The 24,067-nt window shown below is 38.0% G+C and overlaps 2 protein-coding genes across 2 annotated transcripts; one reads left to right on the forward strand and one right to left on the reverse strand.

Moving 5' to 3' along the window:
- Positions 1–1,823: 1,823 nt before the first annotated feature.
- On the forward strand, positions 1,824–9,833 carry LOC102044343 (cytochrome P450 2J2-like). Its single transcript, XM_005418982.1, has 9 exons — positions 1,824–2,024; positions 3,055–3,217; positions 3,718–3,867; positions 5,265–5,425; positions 6,286–6,459; positions 6,694–6,835; positions 7,481–7,668; positions 7,789–7,930; positions 9,655–9,833. Exons 1-9 carry the CDS (start codon positions 1,854–1,856, stop codon positions 9,831–9,833), a joined length of 1,470 nt encoding a protein of 489 aa, XP_005419039.1. The 5' UTR covers positions 1,824–1,853.
- Positions 9,834–10,911: 1,078 nt separating this feature from the next.
- On the reverse strand, positions 10,912–23,530 carry CAPN10 (calpain 10). The gene is made up of 13 exons (XM_005418981.2): positions 23,482–23,530; positions 22,897–23,104; positions 21,436–21,567; positions 20,991–21,187; positions 19,525–19,742; positions 18,867–19,008; positions 17,204–17,370; positions 16,383–16,666; positions 15,712–15,914; positions 15,088–15,343; positions 13,827–14,026; positions 13,234–13,279; positions 10,912–11,887 (listed from the first exon to the last, which is right to left on the reverse strand). The coding sequence occupies exons 2-13, from the start codon at positions 23,038–23,040 to the stop codon at positions 11,858–11,860; spliced, it is 2,019 nt and encodes a 672-aa protein (XP_005419038.1). The 5' UTR covers positions 23,041–23,104; positions 23,482–23,530; the 3' UTR covers positions 10,912–11,857.
- Between the last annotated feature and the right edge of the window lie 537 nt (positions 23,531–24,067).

The raw sequence follows: 24,067 nt of genomic DNA on the forward strand, positions 1-24,067 counted from the left end.
GCACTCACTTCCTTTTAACCAGACAGGACCAGCTGGATGAATTGGGAAGAAATAAAACAAATGAAGAAATGAAGTCCTGATGCACACAAGCAACAAGCGAAGTTAGTTAGATAGTTTCATCAAGTAACTCATTTTAAAGCCTCAAATAGCAGCAAAATCTGAAAAAATGGGTGGATAAATAACTGCTCAATAGCATTACTCAGTAACACTGCAATTTTTGATATACATATGGAACTGTCATGATTGGCTGAAAAAAACATAAAAGTTATTGAATTTCAAATTGCTTCCCTCCATTTTTTGTCCATTTAACTCTTCAATTGTAAGATTCATAGCATAGCATCTGCAAATGCAGCGCACTAAAGCAGAAGTGTTGCATGGAACTGCACAGAGAAGGCAAGAGGCGGCTGCTCAGGAAGGTAAGGCAAGAAAATGCTGCAATGTCACTGCTGCCCTGTGAAACTGCCCCTGTGTTTCCTGTTGGAACCTGAAGTTATTACTATCCACCCCAGAAAAAAAGACCAATTGTCATCTACACATTTTTCAAGACTGAATCATGCAAGACTGTATTTATCACATTTTCTTTTACTAACCCACACACACAAAAAAATGAGCTCATTAGAAAACTAACTGAAATGAGTGTCCGTGCCTGTAAATCTCAGTTTCTTGAAGCTTAATTCAGTTCTTAAGAAGCCCATGGATAGCATTAAACCTTTATATTTCAGGATCATAACACACATTGATTCCAATCAATAACCTTGATTTTGCAGAAACTTTTTGAGCTGAAAAGTGCAGACTGAAAAATTCATCAAGCCTGCTCAGAGAAATTATGATAAAATTTTGAAACAGACAACTTGTACAGTTGTATGTTAATCTCTTATTTAGTCTTGAAGATAACATTAGCTAGGCTCTTGAACAAAGTGTTGAAAATACTGTGTAATATATCAGTAAGCATGAAAAGTAAGTTTCAAGTTAAAGTTTGCTACACACTGGTACAAACCTCTCTGGTAAACTTATGGGATCCACAAATCAGTAAGGATTAAGTTTTTCCTGTTTCTTCCATTTATTTGTTCTTTTCTGCAGATTTAATAGAACATGTGCATGGTTTCATCTGCAAAATTTGAACCAGGAGATTTTAAAACTTAGCATAAAATTAAAAATTTTTAAAAAGAAAAGTTACAAAACATCATATAATCTGATGGATAGAAAAATAATCTCTAACTAGTCTTCACATAATATCATAACCTAGGATATGATAAAAGGTGAAAGAAGATACTCTTCAAATTATTAAATTACCTTTTTTCTTATTAAAGACAATAATTGAGCTTTATGCTGCATGAACTCATTCTTTTACACCTCAGAGACCTCAGATATTGTGTAGATGTTTCTTCTTCTGTAATCACACAATAACTGTAGTACTTCAGAATGACAATAACTAACGCATTTCAGTATTTGACTACATGAAACTGCCTGAGGTGTTACCATTATGCAAAATTCTTGAAAACCTTGGATAACTATTCAATAATTGGCACTTTGACCCAATATCAAGACTAAGAAGGAAATAAAATTCTAAGTGAAAAAAGACAGGTCACAATTACAGATCATAAAAAAAAAGGGGGGGTGTGGCTTGGCTAACCACAAAGCATCACATAGTTTGGTTTTCTAGGGACTTCAGCTTGGGAAAACTCTAGATTACCAGAGAGAGATGGCTACAGCAAGCATATCCTTAGAACGAGTTTGGATTCAGTAGAAGAAACATCTCCACAAATCCAAATTTTCAGAAGAAATCGTAAACAACAACAAAAAAAAAAAGGCCAAAAAAGTCAAAACCAGTGAGAAGCTAAAATTTTGATAAAATGTTGGAGATTACTGAGATTTTTATAGCTCTAGTAGTGTGTCTCCTGATTTTGCAGTTCCTCAAGCTGCAATGGATGCGTACCCAGCTTCCTCCAGGACCAGTTCCCCTCCCCATCATTGGAAATTTGTGGCTGCTGGACTTCAAACTACGCCGAGAAACTCTCAGTGAGGTATTTATTTATCTCTGTGCTTGCAAATCAGTCTGAATCTATTTTAACTTATATTGTGCATTGCATAGGAATGCCTTAAAATGATATTTTTTTAAACCTCAAGCTTGATTACCAGCCAGTTTCAAAGACTCTGAGGACCCTGCAGTATTAAAAATATTTCTGAGTATTAAACATCACCATTGCTTTAGTTCTTGCTATTTTCTCTCTCTTTTGGTTACATTCTCACAAACACTGTAATAGAATGGTATTTCATTGGCAGTTTCACTCTATTTCTGTGTTAATATCCAGCCCTGTAAGCTACCTCTGGCAGAGCTCTCCTTTCCTGACACCAGTGCCACTGGAACACCTCCATTAGAAGACCAAACATGTACCCTCAACAGACACTTTTTTTCCTTGTTTTTACAGCAAAAAGATTTCTTATCTGCTGTAAACAGGTTACTGCTAAAACAAAGCAGGAAAATCTCATTGCTGTCTACAGCACAACCAATTAAAACAATCAAAACTATTTTTAAAAAGTAAGGAATTTGTTTCCCAGTATTACAAGGGAAAATATAAGCACGATGTGAGGAACAACAGAGGAAAATAAGAAAAATCCTGGAAGCTAGGAACAGCTATAGAAAAGCTATAGAAAAGAAAGCAAGAACATTTCTTTCTTTGTAAGCTAGAGACAAGAAAATACCATCATTTTGGTTCATTAATAAAATAAAGAGAAAAGCTCTGGGATTTTGCCTGTAATAATTTGTTCCTTGATTCAGAGCTAACAAAGTAACCTGCTGGTTTTCTTTCTGTGAAATTGGAGAGGTGTTCTTCTGAGAGATGTCCTTAGCATCTATTCCATAAAGAGCAATTATCTTCTGTTGCCAAAGCACGCTAATAATAGAAATAATTTTTTTTTCCTAAAACCTGCAATTCAATTTGATGCCAACAAATGGGTTTAGTCACAACTACAGAAAACTCTTACATAAATTGGTATTTTAGTGCATGCTTTCCCTGGTTTATAGTTACAAATTTCCTGTTATCAACTCTTCAGTTAACCAACATCTATGGAAACATCTACACACTGTGGATGGGACAGACACCTCTGGTTGTGCTGAATGGATACAAAGCAGTAAAAGATGGCATTGTCACCCACTCAGAAGAAGTTTCTGGAAGACCTCTCACCCCTTTCTACAGGGATATGATGGGCGAGAAAGGTACAAAGTGTTACACAAGAATGAGATAGAACAAGGTGTAAAGAAGGAAGATGTTTTCTTGTGCACACACATCAGCTACTGCTGTACCAGGGCACAAGTGGGTCCTCACTGCAAAAGTGTTTCGTGCAGTGCTAAGCATGTTAAGGAAAAATCAAAAATTTATTGTCTTATAAAGCACATTACTCAGTCTTGTTCCTTCCCAATAGATGCAAAGGAATACTTGCCTGGAGAAGCTGCCCTTCAATTGTATAACTTCTAAACCAGGAGACTGCTCATGTAGAAAATCTCTATAGACAAAGCTGTTCAGTCCTCACCAAAACCCACTCAGTTTACAGGGATGCATTTAGGAGTAGGTGGGTGTCATAAAATCCTCAGACACCAAAACTCAGCTTCTAAAGTCATTGTATCTTGTTAGTGACCTACAACCTCATCTAAATCAAAATTTGCAGTGAAAGGATTTTCCCTCCCAGCAATGAACTAAATGTTTGTGAGTTTTTCAGGTATTTTCCTGACAAATGGCCACACCTGGAAGCAGCAGAGACGCTTTGGCATGACAATTATAAGAAGTCTGGCACTTGGTAAGAACAATCTGGAGCATCAAATTCAAAGAGAGGCCTCTCACCTTGTGGATATCTTCACAAATACAGAAGGTAAATTCACTAGAACAACAACACTTAGAGTTTTCCTGAAAGATTAGGGCTGCTAAAAGTTTCACAGTATATTTTTACAAGTACTATAGATACTGTCGATATTAGTAGAACTTTCACTGGCTTCTTAACTGCATTTTTTGCAAAAAATGTTTTGTCTGCACAGTGGGCAATATAAAATTGTTTCTTTTTAAATAAGGAGAGTTTAAAAAATGTTTATTATCAACACAGCTGGTAATGATTCTTACACTTAAGGAGCATAGAAAAACCTTCCTTAAAATACACAATGTATGACCTGCTGGAAGTCATTCTAGGACAGCAGGCTTTCAGGATTTGGCAGAGAAAGGACCCCAAAACAAGGAATGTATCATTCAGTTATCCAAAAAAATCTTCTTTTCAAGGTTTGGATGAAATAGAAACCAATAGAATTTTAGCAAGCTGCCAAAATAAAGCAATTAAATATAAATATTCTGAGCAGCCAAATCCCTCACCCACATCTTGTTCCATGTGAAAACACAGAGAGGTTACCTGAGGTCTCCTTCTAACTCCCCTTGGACCAGGCCCATCTCTCTTCTGAGAGCAACATTCACACATCTTTAAAATGTAGGAGATGAAAAAAATCATCTACCTCAAGTCCCTGTACAGCCCAACGCTTTACCTACCATGCAACCCCATCTCAATTTTAAACTCAATAAATGTATTTACTCTTTCCAAGAACAACCAAGAGCACTGGACTGAAGTCAGGGATGTATTTTCCATAGAAGTATACTTCAAAGGTTGTCCCTGCCATTGAAATGTGTACTTGATTTACTTTTTTCTGGATTTAATCCTTTTCAATGGGAGATGTATTCCACCCTATTATATGAGCTTTGCCTTTTCAGTCTGTGGAAAAAAAAATACATCTATGGTTGGATTGTTAAGCTGATACTTGAAAACCAAAAAGAGATAAGTAATTTCAACAGAACTAAGAAATGAAAACGCTGATTTTTTTTTCTGGGTTGGTTTTTTTTTGGGGCGGGAGGGGGAGGATGGTGAGAAATGTTTTGGTTTTAAACCGCAAAACTTAAATATCTACCTCCATATTTGAAGGCATATGCTCTAATTAATTGCTTGTGTTTCCACACAACCCAGACCACAAGTCAAAGAAGGGGAGCTTTTATGTTTGTCTACTCAAAACTGATTATCACTGTATTTTACAAGAGTAAAGAGCAGATTGAAAATTAAGATTCTGTGCACTTACAATTCATGCAGTTAATATATACTAAACTGGGGCTAACTTATGTGAAATTTTTCTAAAAATAGTCTGATCCCTTGTTGTTTTTACCATTAAAAAGAAGTCTTCCTCATTTTTCTTGCTGTAGTCTATTCTGAAGTTCTCACAGCACCTCCCATATTCACAGGCAAACCTTTTGACCCCCACACTTCCATCGTCCATGCAATTGCAAATATCATTTGTGCTGTTGTTTTCGGTCATTGCTTCTCCAGTGAAGATGAATCTTTCAGCAAACTCATCAAAGCTATTTATTCTGTGATCTACTTTCAAGGTACTATCTGGGGCAGGGTAAGAACCTACTTTTCTTGTTCCTTAAGATGCATTTGCACTTGACAAGTCAAAAGAAATTAAAAGTCAATTATTCACAAACATTTTCATTTCCAAATATACCATTTTTCTACAAGCCACAGTGAAGTAATAAATAAATACATACTTTGTATATGTAATTATTGGCTACTAATTCTTCTTTATGTCTGTAAATCCCATCCTAAAATTAAAATTCTAGATCATCACTGCTTTTCACAGATTTCCAATGAGCAATCATTTGCAGAACATTGTATTTAAGATTCCCAGTTCTTAAATGAAAGCAGCTTCTAAAATTTCATTTAGTCTTGCAAATCCAGAAAGGCAGTTAATAAGAACTAAGTCTTCAAATGGATGCTCTTTTCAAAAGACATCTTGCTTCAACTCATAATTCATAGTACCATCAAGATCTGAGTTATTCTGAGTTTCCTATAAGATACAGGTTACAACTTCATCACACCAAGAATAATATTTTTTAAGTTCTTGAAACCCTAGCTATTGTTTAACTTGTGCAGATTTTGGCACACTGGCATGCTAAAAGACTATCAGGTTCTTCCTAAAGGGATGCCTAAAAAAAATTACAGTAAAAAATTCAAGGTTGAGAAAAATCTGTTTGCCAGTCAGATTCAGCACTCAATTACTCACCCATTTTCAGAACCCCTGTTACATTATTAGGTATTGATCCAAAAAGTAAAATATATTCGTGTTCCCAGCATTTAATCTCTCTTACTTGTGTCTGTTGCCTCCCATCCCAGTTTGGTTGCTCACGTGTTGTGGTGACTTCACAATTATCAGGAAATCAGAAGTGGCATCTGACACTCTTTGCTTTCTGTTTAACACCACAGCTGTATGATGCTTTCCCATGGCTCATGCACCATCTCCCAGGGCCTCATCAGGAGGTGTTTGCATACAACCACTTCATGCACAGATTAGTCATGGAGGAGGTTGAGGCCCATGAAAGACAGAACACAGGTGATCCACAGGATCTCATTGACTTCTACCTGGCTCAAATAACAAAAGTAAGTATCTCTTTATCACATTCTCCCTTCCTTGGCTTCAATGCCTACTACAAACACTTGCTGTTCCAATAACTGCCAAAGGATTTTTCTATGCACGCTCTATTTGCGCAGAACTGAAGGTGTTTGATTTGATGGGCTGCTCACTGTTATCATCAAACAATGACAGTTTCTATGTGACTGGTGAAATATCTGAAATTATCTACTTCATAATCTTCTTGTGAATATGCCCTACAGACCAAGGACGACCCTTCTTCTACATTCAATAAAGAAAATATGGTTCAGACTGTGGTTGATCTTTTGCTGGGAGGGACAGAAACAACAAGCACCACCCTTCTCTGGGCACTGCTCTACATGGTACAATACCCAGAAATACAAGGTGAGCAAAAGCACCGTCAGAGAGAGCTGCATTCAACACCACAATGAACATCATTAGTGTAAGAATATAGACCAATCACTTGCAACATATCAAAAAAACTCTTAGCTATGCGCATGAATGGTGGTACATCAGCAATTAGGATCCAGAAAATGGAAGGTCAATAAATGAAACAAACAGGTGTTTCCCCATCTGGTTCACCAGAGACACTAGCAGAAATTAGTAGTAGCCAGAGTTTTATCTCACTAGAAGGGACTGGCAAGACAGAGTAACACGTTAAAAACATTTCATATGCAACCTAGTTTCCTCCTAACCTTCGAAGTAGAAAAGTTTTTAAAAGATACCCAATCTGATACATATTTATAAACAATGGAAATTATATCTGTCATTTCAAATTTTAATCCATTTTTTGAAACAAAAAATTGTACTATCCTCATCACCAAGTAGGTGTCTTAAATGAGACATCATCCTGTGATTTGGGGAGAAACACTCCCTTGATCAACTAAAACCTACACAGCAGTCAAACCATATGCCAAAGCATTTCATAGCAACATAATTTCTTTCATTTCCCTCGGACAGGACATTCTCATACAAAATGGGGGAGGTGAGGGTGGTGCAGAGTGGGAAATGAAAAGTATTTGTCTGCAGAAAAGGTTCAAAGAGAGATAGAGGCTGTTCTGGAACCCTCCCATGTCATCAGCTATGAAGACCGTAAGCAGCTGCCCTACACAAACGCTGTGATCCACGAGGCTCTCCGCTACAGCAACGTCACCTCCGTCGGTGTCCCTCGACAGTGCCTGAAGAGCACAACTCTGCTGGGTTTTCACATTAAAAAGGTACAGAGGATAAGGATACCCCCCCATTTCTTATATCTTTGAGCTGTTAATATTTAGCATTTATATGACATAGAGAGAAGGAAAATCTAAGGAATATAAGATCTCTGCTGCTTCTTGCAGGGCACGCTTGTGTTGCCAAATCTGCACTCTGTGGTGTATGACACTGAGCACTGGGAAACCCCTTGGAAGTTCAACCCAGATCATTTCCTAGATTTGGATGGCAACTTTGTGAACAAAGAGGCATTCTTACCTTTCTCAGCAGGTAACACCCTGACCTTGAATATTCCTGCTTGCTCTGTTTTGTGGCAAGATTGAAAATACTATTTCCAAGTTCTAAAATATACATTTATAAAAATGTATTTGACTAGATTGACTATTTGACTGATTTGAAAGATTTAAAGTCAGGTCTTTTCCTGTAAGAGAGACAAATATTGTGCATTTTGTATTTTTCACATATTCAAACAGAGGATAAATATGGCTGGGAGACAAAATGCTCTTTCTTTGGCATATCCAGGGTTCCTACCATAAGGATATCCAAGCTTATCTCCTAATGTGTTAAATCGAGGTAATTCCCTGTTCAATCCAGGTAATTACCCTAAGTCAGGAAATGTATTTATTTTCACCTTACAAAAAGGAAGGCCAGTGACAAAAGGAATATGATTTTTCAAAACATACAGAGAAAATCTGTGAAGAAGTAGTAAACCAAACCTCAGTCTCCCAAATCCTATGTTAATAGGCTAGCACCATGTTTTCTTGTATCTGTAGAAAACTAGCAAAATCCAGTAGATTTTGTAGGTTTTCAGTAGAATATTATTAGGCAATCAAAAAAAATAACTTTCCAAAAGCATATTACAATGTACAACTTAACTAACTTACAGTGCAAAATCCAGGGATTCAAAGATATGGAGGGGGAAAAAAGAGTGAAAAGCTGTATACAACAACTCTAGTGAGTTTCTCTAGCCTACCAGATTCTCCAACAAACTGACTATGAAAAACAGCAGCACAAAAGAGGAAAGTGGTGTCATTACTAAAAATCCCCAATAAAACCACTGGGAAACAGCTGAGGGGTTTTTGTGTTACTGTTGCATTATACTACTACCCACTTCTTGTAGAGAAATAGCAAAGAGCATATTGAGTAACACATGGTCAGATTAAATATAGTAAATCTAGGGGTTTTTTTTAATTCTATAAATTGTCAGTAAATCCTAAAATAGTCTTTGTAAAACAGGTATTTATCACCTTACCTCCTTCACTCACCAAACGACTATGAATCCAGACAATTAATTTGGGCTCCCATTTCAACTCTGGCATAGGACTATTTCTTGAACTTGCTCTGGTTTGTTTCCAGTTTATGTAATCTGAGCATTTAGATATTCTGAATATCTATCTTTGGTTTTCTTAGCCTGGGATATATAGATAGCCTGAAATATCCTGTAAACAATATGCCAAAATGAGTCACTGAGTCTATATATAACTGCACATTTCACTCCCTCAGCTCACACATCTGCCTCTGACAGTGTTAGGGCTACAAGGCCCCAACATACCCTTCTGAATTTCTGTTAAAGAAATCCTGATTACATCCTTCTCCTTGGCTTCAAAACTGCATCCCACAATGCTCCAGCCCTCCCTTCTCAACAACCATAAGGCTCTGAAGTATATGAATCTTTTTAAAATCTGGCTTAGCTAAGAAGCAATTCACAGCGCTCACAAAAAGAATCAACAATGGAAAGGGAGAATTGCATACATTCTCCAGGGGTGAAAAAAGACTAAACAAACCCCATAAAAACACCAAATCAAACACTTGATAGAAGTGCACGGTTTCTCAGTAAATGTTTCCCCACACTCCTCCTAAAGCATCTTCTGACTTTACAGAACAAAATAATTATCTTACATTAACAGAATTTATGAAACTCAGTAGAATTTTGTGCAAAGTTCTTGAACAGAATTTAACTTTACTCAACCAACTCTCTCGATTTTCCTCTGCAGGGCACCGTGTATGTTTGGGGGAACGGATGGCACGAGTTGAACTGTTCATCTTCTTTGCCAATCTCCTTCGGGCATTTACATTCCAGCTCCCTGAGGGGGTGAAGGAAATCAATCTGGAGTACATTTTGGGTGCAATACTGCAGCCACAACCATATAAACTCTGTGCTATTCCACGTTAGTCTGCAACACACTACAATGCTGAGAGACTTCAACCTGTTAGTAAGTGCAGATCCTTTAAAAACATGCTTCACTATCTCAACTCTCATCTACTGAACTTTCTGAAATGAAAGTAAGTCTATTTGCCAAACTGACATAATTGAGTCTTAGGCATACATAAACACACAATATCTCCAAATAAATGTATTTTCACACTCACAGTAGCAGTGAATTAGCTGTAGGATGCTAGAGAAGTGGCCTGTATCAAGTAGTTCCCTGCATGTGTGCTCTGTCAGGTATCACACTCCTAAAATGGGACAACTGCTCAGTAAGGATGCTTGAATAAAATTTTCTTCAGTAAGCTGGTACTCTTCCGAGTTCACAGGTCTTTTCTTAGATCTTCTTGCAGGAGGTAATAGAATATACACACATTTAGTGTTGATTTCTTTGTCTTTCACGCTCCCACAAAGCATTCTAAAGTGTAGCATAAACTTCACACACACAAAAATTATTATAGTATGGGGCCTCTCATAACCACAGCCCATTTAGAAATCCTTACATCTTTTTTTACTTCCTCAGTATCCAATTTCTATTTCACCACAACTTGGGTCCATGCACTTTCACAAAAACTTTTCCTTCTGTTTAGAAACACTGTTGTATGATCCAATAATTTCCTATTTGAAGAGAAAGGAACAGCTTTTCAAGAAATTAAGAAAATAAACAAGGATGTCAACAGTTGTTTTAGTAGGTACAGTAGAGATTTATTGCTCAGTGTTTTCTTTTGCTCTTTTTTCCACACCAACAGATGTGGAAGGGTTTGACCATTTAAAATTCAGCCGAAAGCATCCTAAATCCTTTCAATTTTCAAAGTTCAACAGGAGCTAGTAGAAATTATGGCAGGATGAAGTTAAAAGCAAAAGCAGAATACTACATATTTCTGGGACTAATGGAAGACTTGATTCTCCTTTCAAGTATTTCCCATTACTCCCTTCCACTAAGTGAAATCCCAGGGTTCTAACACATGGTAATGTTTGCTACCACAGAACCAATGCATACTTGACATAACTGAAGTATTTAACTTTTTAAATAAAAGCCATTTTAAAACTTTTAATGTTACTTTATTTTTATTGAGGAAAATATAACATTTAAAAATCCTGCTTGAATAAGAAACACTTTCAAACATAAATTAAGAAAAAACTCTTAAACTGCACATTTCTTGCAGCAAGGGCAGCTCTTCCATAAAACACATTCTTACAGATTTACAAAAGCAGTCTGATAGGATAATTCAAAAGTTTTCAAGTCTTGTCTTTTTTATTTCTAGCATTCATTAAAGAAAAACTCACCAAAAAAATTTTTCTTTTGAACCCACCATCTGCCTGGTTCCATAGAGGGCCCAAGGTAAAGTGCTCAGCAGCAGGACTGGCAGTGTCAGATACAAGCTTGGACTTTTTCTACTCCAGTGTATTTTGATGGTTCTTGAGGTATATCCTACCTGAAAAAAATACTCCAGTTTTTCCTCTATGTTCACCACCCCTTTGGTCACATGAAGTCATTCTGTCAGGGTGATTTTTTTCCCCCCCAATAAAATATTTCACAATCATAGAATGTTTATAGCTGGAAGGGACCGTAAAGATCATCTTGTTCCAATCCCCTGCCATGGGCAGGGACACATTCCATGAGACCAGGGTGATCAGGGCTCCATCCAACCTGGCCTTACAAGTAGGTTTTATGGTTTTCTTCCAAAACCGTAGCTTGGGTTAAAACATGCACATGTTCTTCACCTGTATTTTTGAAGAACTGAGGTACATGATAATTTGCTGTACAATGCTCCTTCTAAAAATGTGGGAAGACCAAATATTCAGAGTGTTCATGATTAAGAGGTATTTTTTCACAAAGAAGTTGTTACAGGCCTGACAGTTGGCACCAGTGAAAAACAGCTGGGCTAAGAGCATCTTCTTGTTACTCCATTTAAAATTGAGATGAGCAAGAGATGAGGCATTCCTTGGCTTCCCAACGTTTCTTGAAATGACAGTGTCAGAATTCCACACTACCTTTTCATCACAGTTGTAAAGGAAACCTATAAGAAAATGTGAAATATAGAGAAAAAAAGCTATTTCATCAGGTTTTTTTTGTCAAGAAGGAATTAAAGTGAATTAGAGAAAGATTTAGAAACTAAGGTTAAAATGCAAGGTTTTCATCTGAAACATCCTTTGAAAATACCAAAAATTTTAAAATCTATAAATTCCATCACTTCAGTAACTAGAAAACACAGTCAAACTTTTAGAAAAATACTCTGACATCCAGATCTGCTCTTGTTACACATCTTTTAGAAATCACTAGCCCCAAGTTAGGCAAACTGCCTGGAACCCTCAGGAGCTAAACTCCTGAAAGTTTAAGACCAGTCTTTAGAAACACCCATATTGTTGAAGATTAGATTCAGACATTAGTTTCTCCCACTTATAAGAAAAATACAACTGCAATTTCCAGATTCTTGAAGCTGTCCTGAAGAATCTAAATGGTTTGTTTCTTTGATTCTGTTTCAATAAATAGTATAAAGAAACATAAGTTTGAATAGATTCCTTTTGATATAATCGCCTTGCAACATTTTGTTCTCAAAACAATGGTAACAAAGGACCTTCATTGCATAGTTCAGCTCCTAAATATTAAAGTAACAGGAACCATAAGGAACATACACACAGGTCTGTGCCCACTTTGTGAAGCACACAAAATCCATACTGTTTGTGTGATTTTAAGAAAAGAATGTAATCACTGGTCAACATGACTCACATTCAGAAAATGAGTAAGCCAATTCTAAACTTGGGTGAAGAGCTTTTCCTACAGTTTTTGTTTTGTTCAAATCTCAAAGGGAAAGACCCAAGCATCTAGATGGTCTTGTTCCACCTAATAAGCAGTGTGTTATCAAGGACATGTTTTGATCCACCAACCAAATCATGTATCTTCAAACTACTGTTAAAATAATACTTTATTTTTTAATTAAAAATATTTTAACCGAAGTTCTCCTCTGTACCCAATAAAAACACTGTAAGTGTTAGTTACTCAGTATTCACATCCAACCCTTTTATATTACATGCCTATCTAATCAAGCAAAACAAAACCAAAATCTGAAATAGCTGTCATTAACTTGATGAAAACAACTTGCACTCCAGGAGGGATTATAATGGTGGGATGCTGTATGGGCTGACTGGAGGGAAACAAATAAAAACTTAATCTCATTTTGCTGCGGTTTCTTAGGTCTTTACAACACTATAACATCATTAGAATTTTAAAATCGCAATACAGAGAATACCAAATATCAAAACCAATCAGATGCAGGAAGGATACACATATAGTTAAAACAAGGAGATCTGTGGTGACACCAAGAATGAATACATCAAAATATATCCATCAAAATATATTACTTACCTCTTGTAATACTTGTCCAAGTGTCTCCTGACTGTGAATGCGCTTCCTGTTGAAAACCCAAACCACACTTATTTCTGCACAAAACACTGGGAATCTTGCAAATATCAAGTATTTATCCCACTTCAAAAAGAAGTTATATCAGGCTTCATTCCACAACCTTTCCCTTAGCAAATGCTTCCTCAACTCTGTTGAGTCTTACTGCAGTCTTATGAAATTTACAATTCTGCTTCAGAGCTATTGTTATTCACATCATAGTTAGAACTACCTAGAATAAGTCTGGCTACTCATCGCATTTTCCCAAAAACAATCCTGAATTTTAAAAGGCATTGGTAACTTTCAGCATAAATCCTAACATTGATGATGCAGCTGGTAATGAATTACTTGAGTGTCATCTCCTGCAGCAAGAGACATCTGATATTCAACAAGTGATGCAACATAATCAAAGTGGTAAGCAGTGCAGGCAAACTACAAAAATACAAGACTTCACTAAAAGCTTCCATCAAGATAACACATTACTGCAGTCATTTCCATGCATCCTGTAATACATGCACTAAAAAGACTAGAAAAGCAAATAAAAGGCAGCATAATTTCACCTGTCTATTTTGGTTGCTATGACCACTGTAAAATTTCCTTCTGTATTGGGCAAGTATGTAGAAGGTATAATGACATAACTTCCTGCAGGAAGCCTGCAGAGTCGGCTGACTTCCTGGGAATAGCAGTGAGGAACACAGCTCACCAGTGGCTCCAAGTGTACAAAAGAAGCAGTTTGTGGTTTCCAGCTGCTATTAGGCACCTGCAAAAAAGAATGCAAACATGCCTACTGTTTCATCTGTTTCAGTCTCACAGTTTTTCATTCCTAGGACACCACAATGTGATATGGTCCATCTCTATTCCAAATACTCACTCTGCCGTACAGCACTAGAGAGAAGAGGAATAGAAAAGCTTCCAGAAAACCCAGATGGCAGTACTAAGAACAGATGAATCATTCCTAGCCTGTTTGTAGACAAATGTATAGAACCCACCACTCACATAGCTGTAGAGCTCTCTCTGTTTTCTAACCTTACTCTTCCCTGCTGCAGCCTAATGCACTTGTTTTCTGCCTCAGGGATCTGCTGAACAGACTGTGTCCTTCCTATATCTAGTAGTCTTTCCTGTACTAAAAAGTCATATTAGATTTCATCTCAGTCTGCTACAGGAATATAAAAAATAGCAATCTTTCTTCTCATATTGTGTACTTGAAGTTTTATGATTACTTCTGGTGCCCAACTCCAGACTTTTCACTTAAGCAACAACTTTTTTTGAAGCACATTTTCTAAAAATAAAGCTACCTTTCTCTGTGAAATAGTTACTTAAGTTACTTAAGCAGCTTCTCAGGTTACATTTATGCAGTTGAACACAGGCACACACATGTTGAATCTGTATCTATCCAAATCAAATCAAATCTTGTTTTGTTTCTGATCACCTGCTCAAGATATCACAGTCCTTTTGATCCAATATAATTTGCCTATAAACATTTAATTATTAGACACAAAGAAAGTAAGTTTTTATGATGAATTACCAAAAGGTTTGGTCCTCAATCACTAGGGCACCAAGAATTCTTTGCAAATCCTGAAAAGAGTTCATCATTGCTAAAACTAATTTAGAATCTTGTAAGAATTCAGTGGAACCAATTATCTGGTTACTATGCAATGTAACTACCTCAGTTATTCCGTATCTTTCATGGGCATTACTTCCAGAGTCAGCCTGTGTTTCTCCCAGAAGCAGCAAAACCCTTGCAAACTGCAAGGAGCCCTGTGTTACCAGGCTAACCTTCACGTTTGGCAAACAAGCAATCAAACTGACCAGAAGCCTTACCTGGAAAATATGGAAACCTATTGGACAACACTTGCTATCCAGGCAGTGCTGACGGAGGGTGACTTTCACACTGCTTTTCCCTGGTCCTGCAGGAACGGAGAGGGGAAAGCAGGGATTGGTATGGAAGGAGGGGAAGTTCCTGCTACCTCCAGCATTTAGCCCATTCTTCCAGCATCCATGCAGCTGCACTGTCTCCCATTCACCAGCTGGGAGTTCTTCACAGAGGGCAGCATCCATGGGTGGTGGCTTTAGTTCACTATCAAACATAAGAGAGAAAAGAAACAAAATTATATAAAACATATACTACCAGAATATAAACAAATCTGACCAGCTTTTAAACAGCTGTCAACACTACATTTTGCCTCTACCTATAGCACTAAGCTGCAGTTTAGAGTCAAGATGTTACTCATCTGCCTACTTCTTGTTAGTATTTTAACAAGAGGTAGTAGCAGCTTCACGACAAAAACAAGGAGCTGGGAAACTTGCATGAATTCAAAGACAATACAATGCTGTTATACAGCACTCTGCACAATTCTTCAAAGTATTTTGAACATTCCCACTTAGTGCTACACTTGTATTTATGTCAACAAATTTAAGAAACGTTCTGTTTTGTTTTAAACCTACCTGAGAGAGATCCTTCCTGTTGAAAATACACGAAGTAAGAAATTCCCTACTGCATCTTTCAGAAAAGTGCTGGGAACAACAAGATAAAAGCCAGGTGAAAGGTCACAGCACACATGGACTTCTCTGTCGTAGGAATGGCAGACAGTACCTACAACTGGAGGAGCAGAGAGGGTCTTTGGAAGGTTAAATCGTTTCTTCTCCACCTAGAATAGATGCATAATGATGTGTGGTGGTTTAGGAAAAATGACTAGCTTATAATAAAACTAAAAATTATCAAATATTGTTTAAAACATTTTTAAACATGCATACATTTACAAATTAAACAAAGACAAGAGTATCAGCAGATGACCTGAACATCAGAGAGAAGTAGGAAGAGTTAATATTCAGGAGTAAATTTAGGAATGGCTTCAAGCAATCAGCCCAAAATGTCATGCACTAGTTTGGAACAGTCCCAAGTGCTCAGTGATAAGAAGAAAGTACTAGTCCAGTAATAGTTTGTACAGACAGTAATTGTGAGATAAATAGAATCATTCCAGCATAAACCAGAGAAAAAAAATTTGTGACTAGTTGAATCACATCACTGGCATGGGAAATGAATGACTTTACTCAAATGCTTCAGTATTGCTTTTAAACTTCTATTTGCAAAGAGAAAAATGTCACTTTAGTGTTACCTTCCAGACATGCAATCCCACAGCCTGGTAATTCTTTCCCTGTATGCCTTCAGTCAAAGATGGATTCTCCTCTGCTAAGCGAGCTGGATTCTGAATCCTTCCAGCCCAGTCAGTGCTGTATTTCCTGTGTTTTTGCAGCAGAGCAATGCACACCTCACTGGACTCACACACCCTCAGCCAGAACTTGGGGTTGGTAGGGAAGCTGCTGTTGTTACGGCAGCCACCTGCAGACTGACCTCTCACCCAGGATCCAAAGAGATTCTGAGAGTGATACAGCACTTTCTCTAAGAAAATAAGAAAATCATGGTGAGGATTTCAGACATGGGAGTTGCTTAATTTTACACAACAGGTATATGGCAGAGATTGCCCAGCCCAAAAAACATGCTGTGATAGCCTGACACTTCCCCAAAACAAAAATTCACGACCAAGATTTTGAGAGGCATGAGAATGAATGCCACAGTTGGTAATGAAAGACTAATGACATAATTTTTACAAGAAACTGTTACTAGAAATCTCAAGCGTATATACAATTAAAAACAAAACATCACAGGACTGTCTAGAATAACAGCCTTCTAGACAGATGACACTAATCTTTAAACCAACTAGCAAATAACTAGATTTCCTAGAAACATCAATGGCTTCTCTAAAGATCTTTAATTCCTCTTGTCCTTCTGTTTTTCAATAGAGACAGAAAAGGATCTACAGGAGAGGGGAAAACCAAGAAGGAGAAATTATGGTCTCTTTGCACCCATTTGCAATTCTAATCAATTCTTCCCCTTGACATGTTATTTGCATGAGAAAGATGTCTTCTCATATCACACCTGTATAGAGGCTCTGAAGTAGTCCTTCCTCATTGACTGGAAAGCCCACAGTAATCTCATCAAATTCCCTGAAAAATTCCTCTTCATCAACCCAGAATTCTCCTTCTTGGATCTGTGAGAGGAGTTCTGAAGCAACTACTGGATCTAGCTGGTTCCAACCTTGACCACTGCACATAAGACAGGAATTAACATTCAGCTCTCTGTCCAGTAGAGTTCAAGAACAATGTTCTACCAAATATCTTATGGAGCAGGACAGCAAGAAGAGATTTCTTCATTTTATTGTGAAATAATTGCACTGACAATTTCTCTGCACATTGCTGGTCAGTGAGAGGGATCATAGGAAACACAAGTCATAATGTATCAAAGAAAACTTAGAAACAGCCTAATACCAGACTGGATGCAGAACAGACTTCTGGGTGAAATAGGTGCTTTGTTTACAACAGTCTCTACAGTAAGAAGTCTGAGAGCAAAATAAAGGCTTTTAACTGTTGTTTAAAAAAGAGGCAAAAAAGTAAAACAAACTGTGCTGTCATTGTTCTGAAAAAAATTTAATGCTTTACAACAAAATCTGCCATTTGTATTAAGCAACTGACTACCCTCATGAATCTGCTTGCCAAGTCTTGATAAACCAAGAATTTAAACGCCTCATTATTTAGGGCTCATTAAAAACTAGTAGTTCCAACATTTTCCATTGTTTCACTAGCAAAAAAGAACAATTCTGCACTTGAATAAAACAGGGCTCTAAGGCCATCCAATGAAACCTTATCCTCTTGCAACTATATGGCAACTTACTCTTTGACAAAGAAACTACAAGAGACCAAGTGTATAACCAAAACACTCTCAAAGAAAAAAAATCAGCTGAAGTCTCAATAAATGCAATTAAATTATCTTTCTAACTCAGGGAAGAAAAATATTTCTACAAAAATGTTCCTGAGCATCACCATATTGTTAACATATTTTAATGCTGAACTCTTGTTGCTTGTGTCAAGAATTGCATGTTCTTTTGTATAGACAAAACACGCTAACATTTTCCAAAATAAGCAAGTAGGATCTGCCCTTTCATTCTTGTTACTTTTCTATTTGAGCTGCTACACATATTTCTGCAAGACCTTTAAAACAGTTCTCTTCTTTATTTCTACTTTATATGGACTCAGTTCCAGCTTCTCCTATTTATATCAATCTACAGAAATGAGATAACACAAGCAACAAGCATAAGCATCCTTCCTTCTGCTATAGTTTTGTAATTACTCCTTTGCTTGTTTTCTGCAGGTGAGCCAGGAACAAATGAGAAGAGACAAGTAAAGCTGAATGACTGCAAGAAACAAACACGACTAAAGATACTTAAATCAATGGCAGAACATCAAAAAAGCACAAAAATCAGAAACAGAAAGTTAGCCAACACCTTAAGTTTGTCTCTATAAAAAGATATGATTTAATAAAAAAGTTATTTAAAAAATTAGATTGCAAGAACTAAGAGATTAAATTTAGTAGCCTCAGAACCAATAAGCTGTGTGAACTCCCAGCCCTCTAAAGAATTGCACACACACTGAATCCACTCTCCTGCTAGAGATTATTAGCAGTGTTTGCCTATGTAATACATAGATAAGCTTTGTGCTTCAGAACTTAGACAAATGGTTTTCCAAATGAATATAAAACTGCTCACCCCTCACACCAAGGCCCTTTCCAGCACCGCCTCCCCCAAGGATTTCGTATTCGTAGCAGGAAGATTTCCTTGCCTGACACTTCAGAGAGATTCAATGTGTCTATCACAATAAAGGCATGAAATTCTCCTAGTTCACTTGCGCCTGAATAGAAAAAAAAAACACTTGAAAATAAACAAAAGAATCTGTTCCATATCTTACAATAATATTAGTGAAAGAAGGCAGTTTTGCAATAAAATGAAATTGGTTTTAAATCTGTATTACAACAGCACAAAGAAACCTCAAAAAGTTCATTTTAGTGACTATAAAGAAATAAAGTAACATTGCAGAGTGTATTAACTTGCTCCTTGATCTCAAATCCCTACAAATTCACTGTGCTAAAATTAATTGAGGTTTTCAAGGTTGTTTTTGAGATGTTTTTTTGAGGGAGTGCATTTTGGGGGGGATGTATTTGTTTTTGAGAATTGACTACATTAGCTTCTAATATAAAAAGCACTCCTCTAAATCAGCCCCCATCCCGAACTCAGTAACATCCTTAAATCTCCATTTATCCAAACGTTTCAAGTTGTACCATGAAACTGGCAAGGTACTAGAATCAGCATTTGTATTTGCTGGCCGCCTTGTGCTTTGAAGCCTGTTAATAGAGACATTTACTATCACCTTGTCTGGAGTTGAGGACTGAACAGCTTATTACACACTGTTCCTTCAGATTCATTAATCTTCTAAACACTGCTTTCTCCAAAACCATGCCAGTCTTCTCTTTCTCCACATTTTTTCCAGGGCCTTTCAGGGTCCATCTTTCAGCAATTCCTCCAGTCAGATCAACCAAAGCATCTGCCACCTGTCCTGCCCACAACTGCTCGTAAGATCCATGCACTCTAAAAATTTTAACAAAAAAAAAAAATAGAAAAATACAAAGAAAAAGTTTGTACACACAGCAGAACAAAAGAAACATAGTTGCTACACACTTGCAACCCCACTCTCTATCACAATCATGACTGTGTGTGACCTCATAACCCAAAGCAGGCAAGAGAAAGCACATACTATCTTATTTATATAGAACACAACATCTAAAGAATATGTAAGCCATTGGATATTCCACAGCTTGATGGGAAGTTTTTTACATTCTCTCTATTCTATACAAAAAACTGCTGTTGTCTAGTACTAGTGATTTGTACCTTATTATCCATGCTGTAAATTATCTTTTGTGATATACTAACTGCATTGTCTATAAATAGAAATATTTCTTCCTCTTCAATTATTCTTTATTCACTCTGCACAAATAACTAGGGCAGCACTTCCCTCAATAACCTAAGCAAACCAAGAGACTGCCCCACCTGATGTAGCAGATGCAAAAATATAGCAAAAGAAGTCAAGACTAAAATAGAGTTATAAGATTGAACAATAAGACCTCTGCAGACAATAAATATTACATTTCAAACCTACAGAGAAGCTTTAACATGACATTGGTGCTACACAGCTTCTGCTCAATCTACAGCTAAGTTACTATATAACTGAAGTCTGCCTCTGCCCTCTGCTGGCAATCACAAAATCTTCTGCTCAGATTCTTTGGGACATTAGATATCTATCTTACCAGTGCATTTCGTCTCCAAATTGCTTTGTGTTTCTGGACACCTTTTCTGCTGATGTGCCATAAACCACTAAATAGCTGCATTTTCTTTCTAAAACAGTAAACTAACAAATTATACAAAAGAGCAGTGACACTCACACAACCAGAGCCTCAACTAGCACAAACTCACTCAATGTTGTTGCTTTCCATGAAAATATCTGCATGGTTTCTGCTTTTCATTGAGCTCTCATCTTCCCTAGTAAAACATCTTCAGATAACTAATGGACAGAGACTTAAACATCATTTGAATCCTGAAAATTCATTGCAGCTTACTTTTCACCAGAATTACCTCCCTAAGACTATCTTACTTCATATGCAACTGGAAGCACACCTTACAGACCTACAGTTTAAAGAGCAACTTCTGCACAAGCCAGGATGGGACCACCAGCAGCCACAATACTCAGATCTATGCCCAAAGCAGCTGGGTAAAATAAGCAAGCAGAAGAAATATACAAGTATTGTAGTTCTACTTCCATCAATAGCAGCGTCCACATACTTTGCATAAGCTTTTTCCAGTAGTGGAAGCCAAAACAAATCCTCTGTCTGACACTGGGAAAAGCAGAGTTTGCCCCCAAGGCAAGGCAGGCGATCATCAATGGTCACTTCCACCCAGTGGCCAAACTGCCACACCCGGCACGTGAAGCAGCCTTGGTAGGACTCATCTGTCCAGCTGGGCTGGCCTGGAGGGATCACCTGCAGGGCAAAGGCCAAAATCAAGGCCAGCAATGAATTAATGAAGTTTATTTTCTGAAAAAAAATAGTTTAAAATATACTGAATTTGTATCAGCCATTTGTAACAAACACAGTAAAATACATGATAACAAAAGCAGTGAAACTGAGCACAATGAAGGCAATGCTCATATGGCAGCTTGGGACTGCAGAACAATACACAAATGTCAATTAGGTGAAGAAAACTTCTCTAACATGAAACTTCTCCATACCTTGTTCAGTAAGTATTTGCTCTTCTGCAAAGCTACACAGGCACACAGGAACCAACAGTCTCCCAAAATTCCTTGTTTTACTTGCACATCCTGCAGATTGTTTGAAAATAACCGAGGAGAGGAACAAATGTCCTAAAATTAAAGAAGAGGAGTTAAAGCCAAATCCTGCATGACATTCTAAGCAATTCTGAGTTTCAGGGACTGGGAGGGCTTCAGAGATCTCTCATAAAATAAGGGAATTTTTTACCTCTAGAAAATTTCCTTTTCATACACAGCCTAAGTTAAAAGTAACAAATAAATGGCTTGTGGGGGTATTTTGCAGGTACTTCATGAATGTAAACCCAGATCTCACACGACTTTTAGTACACAACCATCAGGTGCAACCTTAGCAAAAGCAGTAAGAAGTGAAAGACTACATAATTCATCAGCTCCTTGCTAGACTTATGATCAACTGTGACAGGGCTGATGCTAGCCACATTAAATTGCACATCCCAAGTAACAAAATTCTCAAAATTAGAACAAGGGAAAAACCTTTCCTAGGGCACAGAAAAATAGATTAGTTGGCAGCACAAAAGGAAATTTCAGATGCAAAGTCCTGAACACTTAATCTGACCTGAAAGTGAGTTTGTGAAAAGGTTCTCCTTATACATAAACACTGCAAGAGAGGGAAATTAACTCAACAGCCCCCAGCAGCAATCAAGGTGTAAAGAACAAAAGCAGGAAGCTGCACACTCAACTCCATGGAATCATTAGTTTGCCAATTACACCTGATAACCAACAGCTCTGTCGCTGTCCTACAGACAGCGTCAAACACTGGGGAAAAAATACAACTCAAGACAACATGCCTTTTTCCTCAATTACATTTTTATAGCCATTTTTTCCCCTCTACACAAAGGCAGTATCATAAATACTTCACCTTAAATGGGTGTACTGCAGAAATGCATTCTAAAGCTTTTAGCTCTAATACAGCTTGCTCTGCAACCCAGCTATAAGTTTAAAAGCAATACAAGTCATATGACAAGCTATAAACTTTAAAAGTTTTCTTTCCTGTTTTCAAAGAAAGCAACCACAGAAAAAGCAATAGGCTTCTAAAAATTCTAAAATACAACTACTTATTTTCAAGTCTGTTATGTAATATATCAGAAAGTTTGGGAATGACATAATGCTGCATCCTAACTTGGTATGCACATAATTTGCATAATGAAACATATTTATAATAAAATATCTGAATTTCTCCTACTGCCATGAAATTTAAAAGCTCTACAAGAGGATTTAAATCAAGTCTACAAACAAGCACCTAGACTAAAAACTGTAACTCACGTATCGCTAACGCTGACATACATTGGTTTTATCACTTCTGTATTTCCAAACAAATAATCAGTAGTCATTCAATGCAAATGTGCATTTACTACCTAAAAGCCCAATTGTGCTAAAATTAGCCTTTTATACCTTAAAACTCACCTTAGGTCTCAACCAAGAGATCTCGCCTCTGAATTGGGCCAGCGGGGTACAATAATTAAAAAATATGGAGGTATCACTGGCCGGAAAAGTGGGGTCTGTGTAAAGGTCTCTTGCCACCGTTAACTGCTTTTTCTCTCCCAGCATTTTCAACACAGCCCTAAGCAGCTTTGCCGGCTATTCCTACGACTTTATATCGCCAGGCACCAACCTGCAACAGAAGCGACTGTTACCGAGGAATTACAACAGGGAAACAACCTGGCATGGCGGATTTATTTAGGGATGGACAGCCTCTCGCTGTAACACGGACCACGTGGATCCACCACGGTGCGGCTTCTTCCAGCACCTGATGCCGCCCTACAGCGCTCAGCTGGAAGACAAGGGGGCCTCCTCATGAGGAGACCTACATCCGCTTAGGTCCCTTACCCTGCTCTGCGCAAACCCTCCACACAAAGCTCACTCCCCCCACCCCTTTCGTCACACCCAGCCCAAATAGGGCCCCTCCGCACACGCCTCCTCGTGCCCCCCAGCCCTGTGTCCCCGCAAGAGGTGGCGGCCCGGCCGCCCCCGCTCCCGTTCTCCCCTCACCGCGGGGCGGTCCCGCCGCCATTGCCCGGGGCGGCCGTGACCCGCCCGGCTGAGGGAGTTTCCCTGGCCGGGGGAGGTGGGAGGGCGCTCCTTTGGGGCGCGGCCCATGGGCACCTGAGGTACGGGCTCCTAGGGCAGAGGAAAATGAAACCAAAGTGTTTCCATGAAGATTGTGACAGAGAAACACAGAGAAATTGCTGGCCCTCATCGAGTGCTTTCCTGACATAATGGCACAGATCACATTTTCGGATAGTTTATCACCATATAGTCGTCCACGGGCTGAACCGTCAAATGCGATCTGTTAATTTCCATATTCTGATAGCTACCACTGACCAGTGAAATAGAAGAAGTGCCTTAAAAATACTGCCTAGCTCAGGAACAAAGAACAGAAATGCAGAAATAAGGGCCCCATGCGGCCGTCCTTCAGCACACCAAGGTTTTGGGTTTCAGGGTATGCTGGAGGAGGCTGTTGTCTTTTTCATGTTTGGGCCTTTCACATCAGGGTTTCTCAAGGAGCTCAAGTGTGGTCAATAAAGAAGCTGCTGAGCCACTGTGGAAGGATGAGGTGTTTACCAAAAAATCTGCC

The sequence above is a fragment of the Geospiza fortis genome, unplaced genomic scaffold (genome assembly GCF_000277835.1).
Source record: "Geospiza fortis unplaced genomic scaffold, GeoFor_1.0 scaffold172, whole genome shotgun sequence".
In the NCBI taxonomy this organism is placed as follows: Eukaryota; Metazoa; Chordata; class Aves; order Passeriformes; family Thraupidae; genus Geospiza; species Geospiza fortis.